The sequence below is a fragment of the Phyllobates terribilis genome, unplaced genomic scaffold (assembly GCF_046119375.1).
Source record: "Phyllobates terribilis strain yellow unplaced genomic scaffold, ASM4611937v1 Scaffold_1__5_contigs__length_1240528914, whole genome shotgun sequence".
Classification (NCBI taxonomy): domain Eukaryota; kingdom Metazoa; phylum Chordata; class Amphibia; order Anura; family Dendrobatidae; genus Phyllobates; species Phyllobates terribilis.
In genome coordinates, this window is record NW_027362761.1 from 484055724 (window position 1) to 484066721 (window position 10998).

The 10998-nt window shown below is 39.8% G+C and overlaps 1 protein-coding gene across 2 annotated transcripts in view; it reads left to right on the forward strand.

Annotated features, from left to right (window-relative positions):
* The window catches only part of TMEM171 (transmembrane protein 171), a 46821-nt gene extending 41153 nt beyond the window's left edge, over nucleotides 1-5668 (forward strand). For both annotated transcript variants that reach the window (XM_073679694.1, XM_073679703.1), the window contains one exon: nucleotides 4281-5668. In XM_073679694.1, the coding sequence (XP_073535795.1) occupies nucleotides 4281-4494 (214 nt within the window). In that variant the 3' untranslated portion in view covers nucleotides 4495-5668. The remainder of the gene's footprint in view (nucleotides 1-4280) is intronic.
* The last annotated feature ends 5330 nt before the right edge of the window (nucleotides 5669-10998 follow it).

Consider the following 10998-nt stretch of genomic DNA (forward strand, 5'->3'; position numbering starts at 1 on the left):
TAATCTGCATATCCATTGAGAAAAACAGATTTTATTTTTGAGAAGGGAAATAAAAAGAACAAAACTAAAATAATGCTGTTGCACAAGTATGAACGCCCTCTTATAATTGGCTAATTCTAAACACAGCCACATAATCACATTAAACACATGTTGAATAATGGTGCACAGTTGCCATCAATTACAGTGATTATGATCATGCCCATATAGTAGGATTTTCCAGATATTTTCTTAATTGCATTTTACAGCAAAAGCCATGGTCAGTAAACAGCTTACAAAAGAGCAAAGGATCTCATTGATGAAAGTTATTAATCAGGAGAAGGGTGCAAAACATTATCCAAGACATTAGATATGCCATGGAACACTCTGAATACAGTCATCATGAAGTGGCTTAAATTTGGCTCAACAGTGACATTACCTAGAACTGGATGTTGCTCACAAATTGATGAAAAGACAAGAAGAAAATTGGTCCAGTAGGCTGCCAAGAGGCCTGCAGCAATATTAAAGGTGTTGCAGGAATTATTGGCAAGTACTGATTGTGTACTGCATGTGACAACAATCTCCCCTATTCATATTTCTGGCAGATGCAAGACGGAAATCTTTTCTTCCAAAGAAAAACATCCAAACCTGGCTATGTTTTACCAAAACCTACATCCAGTCTGCCAAAAGCATGTGGAAAATGTGTTCTGGTCTCATGAGACCAAGGCTGTTCTTTTTGGCCCTTATTTCAAAAGGTATGTTTGGTGCAAAGCTAACACTGCACATTACCCAAAAGAACATCATTCCCACAGTGAAGCATGGTGGAGGCATTATGCTTTGGGCTGATGCAACTGGAGCTTTGGTCAAGGTGAAGTTAATATGAACAGTTCCAAATATCAGTCAATTTTGCAACAAAACCTTCAGGCCTCTGCTAAAAAGCTGAAGATGAAGAGAAATTTCACCTTTAAGAACGAGAATTCCCCTAAGCATAGTTCCAAATCAACAGAATTATGGCTTGGCCAGAGGAAGATCAAAATTTGGAATAGCCCAGACCTGAATCCAATTGAAAATATGTGGGTTGACCTGAAGAGGGCTCTGTACATAGGAGATGTCTTTGCAATCTGACAGATTTGGAGCACTGCTGCAAGTAAAAGTGGGAAAAGATTGGCAATTCTAGATGTGCCTTGATGATACTGATTGATTCAAAAGTTACTTAAACAAAGTATTAGTTTAAGTCTGTGCATATTTATGCGACCACATTATTTTAGTTCTTTCTTTTCCTTTTTCCACCCGAAAGGATTTCAGTTGTTTTTTTCAATAGAGTTGTGGTGACATTAAAGGTTGAAAAGTTGGTATTTTAACAAAGGTATGTAGTGTCGACTTTTTCTAATCACTATACAGTTCAGACCAAAAGTTTGGACACACCTTTTCATTTAAAGATTTTTCTGTATTTTCATGACTATGAAAATTGTACATTCACACTGAAGGCATCAAAACTATGAATTAACACATGTGGAATTATATACTTTAACAAAAAAGTGTGAAACAACTGAAAATATGTCTTATATTCTAGGTTCTTCAAAGTAGCCACCTTTTGTTTTGATGACTGCTTTGCACACTCTTGGCATTCTCTTGATGAGCTTCAAGAGGTAGTCACCGGAAATGGTCTTCCAACAATCTTGAAGGAGTTCCCAGAGATGCTTAGCACTTGTTGGCCCTTTTGCCTTCACTCTGCGGTCCAGCTCACCCCAAACCATCTCGATTCGGTTCAGGCTGGTGACTGTGGAGGCCAAGTCATCTGGCGTAGCAGCCCATCACTCTCCTTCTTGCTCAAATAGCCCTTACACAGCCTGGAGCCTATAGCACCACAGGTGGGGCACCAAGGCTCATTCAAAATCACTCCATTACAATTAACAACAAAACATTTAGAAAACACATGCACATAATTTATTTAGAAAAAAAGACAGTACATATTATGTAAAAATTCATTAAAAATAGGACAACATACAAGGAAATGGGGCATCCCACACAAATACAGAAAGTGCTAACAGTCCCCAAGAGAGATGAGTAAACTTCACAAAATATAAATGGCACTTGAGCAGATGTTGCCTGTAATGAACCCACAGTAAGAAGAAAGCCCAACAAGATAATATTGTATGTCTTAAAGCCAAGTGGCCAGTTGTAATAATGGCTTATCGGGTTGTCTCTCTTACCAGGGCATGTGCTGGGAAAAAAATAGATAGAACCAGGTGGGGAAGTGGTCCCAAAGGGCCCCCGATGCGCATTTTGCGTGCTGGTGTGTGCTTTTTCAAGGGGAGAATTGCCTGAGTTTCCAAATATTTCATAGATTGCAAAGAACTGAAAATGGTCACTTGTTGAATTTGCAGCAGTAAAAGGTCAGATTTACCAAAATCAAAGCGTTTTTAGATCAAAAACATCTAAACAGGCCAAGTTACATGTTAGCATAGGACCCCTTCTTTATCACCTTCACAATTCTTGCATCCATTGAACTTGTGAGTTTTTGGATAGTTTCTCCTTGAATTTTTTTGCAGGATATCAGAAAGGCCTCCCAGAGCTACTGTTTTGCTGTGAACTGCTTCCCTCCTTCATAGATCTTTTGCTTGAGGATACTCCAAAGTTTCTCAATAGGGTTGAGGTCAGGGGAGAAGTTTCTCTTTTTATGCCCATAGACGTCAATGACTCAGAGGTATTCTTTGCAGCATGAGAGAGTGCATTGTCATGCATAAATATGATTTTGCTATGGTTGGCACCGTTCTTTTGTAACATGGAAGAAAGTGGTCAGTCGGAAACTCTATATACTTTGCAAAGGTCATTGTCACACCTTCATGGACCCTAAAAGGGCCTACCAGCTCTCTCCCTACAATTCCAGCCCAAAACATGACTCTACCACCTCCTTTCTGATATCGCAGCCTTGTTGGGACATGGTGGCCATCCACTACTCCGTCCATCTGGACCATCCAGTGTTGCACAGCACTCATCAGTAAACAAGACTGTTTTAAAATTTAGTCTTCATGTATATCTGGGCCCACTGCAACTGTTTTTGCTTGTGCGCACTTTTGAGGGGTGGCCGAATAGTAGGATTATGTACAACTGCAAGCCTCTGGAGGATCCTGCACCTTGAAGTACTCCAAAGGCACCAGCAGCTTCAACTACTTGTTTGCTGCTTTGTAATGGTATTTTCGAAGCTGTGCTCTTAATCTGATAAATTTGTCTGGCAGAAACCTTCCTCATTATACCTTCATCTGCACAAATCTGTCTATGCTCTGTGAGTCTGTGCAAATCTCTTTACAATATGATGATCTGGCTTCTGGTTTTGCGAAATATCTAATGTTTTCATACCTAGTGCAATAACTTGGACAATTTGATGCTTTTCGGCACCAGAGAGATCCCTTTTCTTTCCCATATTGCTTGAAACCTTTGGCCTACTTAATAATGTGGAACGTCCTTCTCAAGTAGTTTTCTTTTTAATTGGGCTCACCTGGCAAACTAATTATCACAGGTGTTTGAGATTGATTTCAGTGATCCAATGAGCCCTGAAGCACAACACCATCCATGAGTTTATTTGAAAAAGAAAAAATTACATGTTTGATACTTAAATCCAATTTACATAATAATTTGGAACACAGTGTAACCCAATCAGTCTTATCCATTTTTCATCTCACATCATCGGCTTCGGTTTAGGGAATGCAAATGCTGTAGTCAAATCTAGAATGTAGAGATTGGTGGCCACATGCTATTTCTGATGATATTGGTTATTAGGATAACTAGGATAATTGTTCCAAAATAAGAAGTAGCAGCAGTATCCTGGTACATCTTTTGCATTAAAAGGGTTGTCTCCTATTCTTAATTGCAACTTTGCAATTTATTCCTTATTAAAAATCCTTTTTGTTCTTCAGGACAAAGATGTTTTTATCTCTATACTGCTTGCTTCCTATGTTACTGGCCACCTTTGCAGTCTATCAGAGGTGGCTGGTCTCCTAGGCAAGTACCGCTGCACTTACAAGTCCTGTGTTCCTCCAGTGCTGCATAGTTTAGGCCAATGGCGCAACCAAGGTTCAACCTGTCAATTGTAAGGGGTGCACCATCCCCGGCAAGCAGGAAGCCAAGAGTCAGGGGAGCATGTTGTGCTCTTAAAGATACAGTGCGAGATAACCCATTTAACCCCTAGGTGATTTTAAATACATTTCTTTGATATTGATACATTTTCTTGTTTAGCAAAAGAGCTAAATGTCTTGTAAAGGAAATACATTTTACAGTTTTTCTTTTTCTCTTTCTTTCTACAGGACATATCCAAATGATGGAGGCCAAGAATCTACAGTATACACCATTCCATTACCAAGTTACTCCAATGAATCTTATTCCAATGTGTATTTTGCATCTGACCCTCCACCAAAATATGAAGAGAAAGATTCTACTTTACCTGAAACCTCCACATCACCCATTGCCCCAAGGAACCCTACAGAATCTTCATCCAACCCTGTACGAGACGACATCTAGGATAACACAATGAACATTTATCTGAAGTAACATAAATCCCACGACGTGTTAATAACATCCGTATACGACATCCTTGTAAAGGTCACATCCGTTTAATAACCTTCAGTAGTCTGCAATGTGGCAAATCATGAGCTAATATGCTTCAGCTATTCGGACTTTACATGACGTGGAGAACTCGTATCAATCCATTAAACTTTTTGAAGAGTATTACAAAATTAGCTTCTAAAAGAGAAGTCTGTAAAACCTTGTCATATAAAGCATTATGTGGCGTCACGCAGCAAAAAGCTCACTGGGAACGCTGTGTGCTACCGTGGAGTCTCCGGGTTCATGAGGCCTTAAAGGGACACGCTTAGTATAGGGGTCTGGGAGCCAGTGCAAAACTTCATTGGTGTTCTCAGAACGTCTGAAGTCTAAAGGGTACTGTGGAGGTGGCCAGCTGATTATTTCTGGGAAAATATATTCATATCCGCTCTCCTCCAGGAGGAATAAATCTGGCTCTCTAGTGCCACCTATTGGTAAAAACTGTCCTATTAGTCAATAGTTGACCCTTTAATGAGCAAATTACTTAGAATATTTAATGGATGGATGCCTTTTCCTTTTGGAAGAAATACTGGTTTGATAAATATCATTTTAGAGGTGGACATTGGTTTATAGAATAGCTACCTTTGATAGGTGGCACTAGAGAGCCTGATTTCTTCCTGGGAGCATTCTCCCTAGCCTAAAAAAAACTACCCACGCAACCTGGCAGCCTGCATAAGGAAATACAGTACCTCTAGGCCTCTGTCAAAGCCTCTCACCCAGGCAACAAGTGCCCTGCTCTGCACTGATGAGGGGCAAAAACGACAACCCCACTTTCTGAGGATGGGTGTCTTTTCCTATCGAAGAAGGTTCATAAGTCAAAGATGTGGCAAGAAAGATACTGTGTACCATACACATATTTTTATGTGCACTTTTACTTGCATTTTTAACCCATTCATTTTGGTGAAAAGCATTGGAAAAACACTAACAGAATTGACTTGCTGCATCTTGTCAAAAAATGCAGCAGGGCTCAAATTACGCATTGAAAAAAAATCCCAACATGTGCATGAGATTTCAGAAATCTTGCTGAATATGCTGGTACTGTAAAACGCTGCATATTTTAGGCACTAAATAGGCTGTGCAAAAAAAAACAAAACCAAGAAACAGCAAAAACACCTTGTGTGAACATAGCCTAAAAGGCCATATTGCTTCCTCCTAAACAACCCTGTTAAGATGAATGGAAACAATTATCAGTCTGCCAGGTGTTAATATACCCCAACACAATGTATACGCTTTTGTTTTTCACTGGAGCGCGTCTTTAAACAATCAGATAAACTTATTAAAGTCCAGTGTCATATACAGTGGTGGCCAAAAGTATTGGCACCCCTGCAATTCTGTCAGATAATACTCAGTTTCTTCCTGAAAATGATTGCAATCACAAATTCTTTGGTATTATTATCTTCATTTAATTTGTCTTCAATGAAAAAACACAAAAAGAATTGTCCTAAAGCCAAATTGGATATAATTCCACACCAAACCTAAAAAAGGGGGTGGACAAAAGTATTGGCACGGTTTGAAAAATCATGTGATGCTTCTCTAATTCGTGTAATTAACAGCACCTGTAACTTACCTGTGGCACCTAACAGGTGTTGGCAATAACTAAATCACACTTGCAGCCAGTTAACATGGATTAAAGTTGACTCAACCTCTGTCCTGTGTCCTTGTGTGTACCACATTGAGCATGGAGAAAAGAAGGAAGACCAGAGAACTGTCTGAGGACTAGAGAAACGAAATTGTGAGGAAGCATGAGCAATCTCAAGGCTACAAGTCCATCTCCAAAGACCTGAATGTTCCTGTGTCTTCCGTGTGCAGTGTCATCAAGAAGTTTAAAGCCCATGGCACTGTGGCTAACCTCCCTAGATGTGGACGGAAAAGAAAAATTGACGAGAGATTTCAACGCAAGATTGTGCGGATGGTGGATAAAGAACCTCGACTAACACCCAAACAAGTTCGAGCTGCCCTGCAGTCCGAGGGTACAACAGTGTCAAACCGTACTATCCGTCGGCATCTGAATGAAAAGGGACTGTATGGTAGGATACCCAGGAAGACCCCACTTCTTACCCCGAGACATAAAAAAGCCAGGCTGGAGTTTGCCAAAACTTACCTGAGAAAGCCTAAAACGTTTTGGAAGAATGTTCTCTGGTCAGATGAGACAAAAGTAGAGCTTTTTGGGAAAAAGCATCAACATAGTGTACAGGAAAAAAAAAGAGGCATTCAAAGAAAAGAACACGGTCCCTACAGTCAAACATGGCGGAGGTTCCCTGATGTTTTGGGGTTGCTTTGCTGCCTCTGGCACTGGACTGCTTGACCGTGTGCATGGCATTATGAAGTCTGAAGACTACCAACAAATTTTGCAGCATAATGTAGGGCCCAGTGTGAGAAAGCTGGGTCTCCCTCAGAGGTCATGGGTCTTCCAGCAGGACAATGACCCAAAACACACTTCCATAAGCACTATAAAATGGTTTGAGAGAAAGCACTGGAGACTTCTAAGGTGGCCAGCAATGAGTCCAGACCTGAATCCCATAGAACACCTGTGGAGAGATCTCAAAATGGCAGTTTGGAGAAGGCACCCTTCAAATATCAGGGACCTGGAGCAGTTTGCCAAAGAAGAATGGTTTACAATTCCAGCAGAGCATTGTAAGAAACTCATTGATGGTTACCGGAAGTGGTTGTTCGCAGTTATTTTGGGTAAAGGTTGTGCAACCAAGTATTAGGCTGAGGGTGCCAGTACTTTTGTCCACCCCCTTTTTTAGGTTTGGTGTGGAATTCTTTCCAATTTGGCTTTAGGACAGTTCTTTTTGTGTTTTTTCATTGAAGGCAAATTAAATGAAGATAATAATACCAAAGAATTTGTGATTGCAATCATTTTCAGGAAGAAGCTGAGTATTATCTGACCGAATTGCAGCGGTGCCAATACTTTTGGCCACCACTGTATGAGCAATAGGATGAAGGCGGCCAGATTGACCTCCCTTGTCTCGTGTGTATATTCATGTCCAGTATCTGGACACTGTGCTTGTGGAGAGTAAATTAATTAAAAGCTTTGATTTCAGTCAGAACTTTAATAATGTCTTCTCTGTTCTCTCAAACGCACTGTAGGATCTGCTCATAATATTAGATTCCTCAATGTTGTGTTATTTTCAGCTACAGGTGCATCTCACTAAATTAGAATATCATCAAAAAGTTAATTTATTTCAGTTCTTCAATACAAAAAATCAAACTCGTATATTATATAGAGTGATCTATTTCAAGTATTTATTTCTGTTAATGTTGATGATTTTGGCTTACAGCCAATGAAAACACAAAAGTCATTATCTCAGTAAATTAGAATACTTTATAACAGCTTGAAAAATGTTTTTATAATCCGAAATGTTGGCCTACTGAAATGTATGTTCAGTAAATGCACTCAATACTTGGTCGGGGTTCCTTTTGCATTAATTACTGCATCAATGCGGCATGGCATGGAGGCGATCAGCCTGTGGCACTGCTGAGGTGTCATGGAAGCCCAGGTTGCTTTGATAGCAGCCTTCAGCTCATCCGCATTGTTGGGTCTAGTGTCTCTCATCTTCCTCTTGACAATACCCCATAGATTCTCTATGGGGTTAAGGTCAGGCGAGTTTGCTGCCAATCAAGCACAGTGATACTGTTATTTTTAAACCAGGTATTGGTACTTTTGGCAGTGTGAACAGGTGCCAAGTCCTGCTGGAGAATGACATTTCCATCTCCGGAAAGCTTGTTGGCAGAGGGAAGCATGAAGTGCTCTAAAAATTTCCTGTTAGACGGCTGCACTGACCTTGGTCTTGATAAAACACAGTGAACCTACACCAGCAGATGACATGGCTCCTCAAGCCATCACTGATTGTGGAAACTTCACACTAGACCTCAAGCAGCTTGGATTGTGGCCTCTCCACTCTTCCTCCAGACTCTGGGACCTTGATTTCCAAATGAAAATTGGAACTCTGGGACCTTGTGGAGTGTGTCAATGACTGCCTTCTGGACATCTGTCAAGTCAGCAGTCTTCCCCATGATTGTGGAGCCTACTGAAACAGACTAAGGGACATTTTTAAACGCTTATGAAGCCTTTGCAGGTGTTTTTTGTTAATTATTCTAATTTACTGAGATAATGACATTTGTGTTTTCATTGGCTGTAAGCCATAATCATCAACATTAACAGAAATAAACACTTGAAATAGATCACTGTAATGACTCTATATAATATACTAGTTTCACTTTTTGTATTGAAGAACTGAAATAAATTAACTTTTTGATGATTTTCTAATTTAGTGAGATGCACCTGTATGTCGGAACATCAAGTGTCTTTAGCACCTTTCAAAATATGTTTGTGCCTTTTTTAAATTAATTTTAACAATTCTACATTCTTATTCATGTGCAGCTATTTATTGAACAAAATGCGTAAAAGATAGATGTTAAAAAATACAAAAAAACTATTAAAATAAAGCCGACTTATGAATGTATGTGGAATGTTATATATTTCTAGCCACAATGAAGACTGAATGATGATATAACAAGTCAATCAGCGCTTGTTTAATTGTCCATTCACACAGGCAGATCTAAATTAAAACAATTGTTCGTTCTCCATACTACATCCATGTAGTCTGCAGCCCAGCCCTGTTTACACAAGATGTGCTGCCAACAGCCATTTTTTTTTTTTAATCCAGATAGACGACGTGATAAACCAATAAACAGATGTGTTTACAGGCGCCCCTGATCAGAAACGTGATAACAAAAATTGCGTTTCACAAATTATAGTCACTTGTGATGGGCCTTGATATTGCAGCCAACATCATATAATTGTGCACATGTAATATGTATGACTTTAAGAGGCTTTAAATTGGTCTGAAGAAGTTTGGCAATACATATTGTTTCGTTATAGTGTATTAGTAAAAAGGGTATTTTTTTTTTCTAGGAACAGCACCACATATTACATATGTAAATGAGGGGTCCCCTGTGCACCTTTTGAAGGGGTTGTCCGGTCCAAATCAATAAGTCTGCAGTCACTCTGTGTGACTGCAGACTTATGAATCCCCCAGTGCGCGCACTGTGCGCTGTGGGGATTCGCCGGTTTCTGATCCGGGACCGGCGGGTACGTATTAGTTATACAGAGCTTTGGAGCACTGCCAGAACTGAATCCTCAGCCCTGGACACACTGACACTGACACTGCCGGAGCCGAGAGCACACACACTGTCAGTGCAGGCACACTTTCATCCCCCTTTACTGTCTATAGCGGCCATTGGCACATACATTGTTTTTTTTTATTTTTTTTTTAATCGGTCATACGGTCTAATGGATATGGGCATTTTTCTTTAGTGCTAATTTTTAGGATCTTTAAGGGCACATTGCTCACAGGGTTATAATGCAGAGCAGCCAAAAGGCATACCCCCAGATGATAGATATTGTGAGCAACGTCCCCTTGTAAAGGCCATAAAAAACAGAATATTAGGCACACTGAATAAAAAGATCCATATAGCTGGAACTGCATGACAGATAAAAAAAATAAAATAATATTAAGGGGAGTAGCAGGAATAAAATAAGAGGAAAATTGAGCCAGTGACAGGTCCTCGCTAACATGATTAGCTGCAATATAAATAGTTTAGAGATGGTCAGCTTACCACTTAAAATGGTTGTCTCAAGTTTAAAAATGGGTAAAATTGCAAAGTGCTTGTAAAAACAAATACATTTGCAATTTATCGCTTCTCAAAATTGGAGGGATATTTAATCCTATAATGTACAGCTTGTTTCCACGGTTACTGGCCACCCTGCAGCTTCAGAGTGACCAGTTACCTAGGCAAGGAGTCGCGGCACAAGCAGGCTCTATGCTTTTCAGCCTGCTGGCGTCGCTCTGGAGCTGGCTGGTTTGATAGATCCTGCCAGTTTCAGTCCCCTGCACGCCTCCCACATAGCTGCATAGGAGAGCTGTCAGTTCAGACACACAGTGAGACCAAGCTCCAAAATGCTAAGATCTAACTCTGCTTAGTGCAAGCTGCAGCTGTCAGTCAGCCCAGGCAGGCAAAGTTTAAATAATATATTATTTTATAGTAGGACTCGTAAAATGCTCATCTTAGTATCGGGATTATACAGCCTTTTCACATGATTTTCTGAGTAAGTATACCAGTTTCATCAGGTTTAAGATCTATTTAATAATGTATGCAATTTGTATTGTGCAATCTGGTGCCAGATCTGCTTTAATAGTGGCAACAAATATTCAATACTGAAAAGTCCGATTCGTATAAATTAGGTATATTTATACCATATGTTAATGTTCCCAAACCATGTCTCTAAAAACCTGTTGCAAAGCTTATAATAAGCTCTACACTCTTTATTATACAAACGTACAAAGTTTTATGAGCATAAAACAAATAAGAATTCTATTCTGATCTTTGATGTCTGTCCAGTGTTTGCTGTGTAAA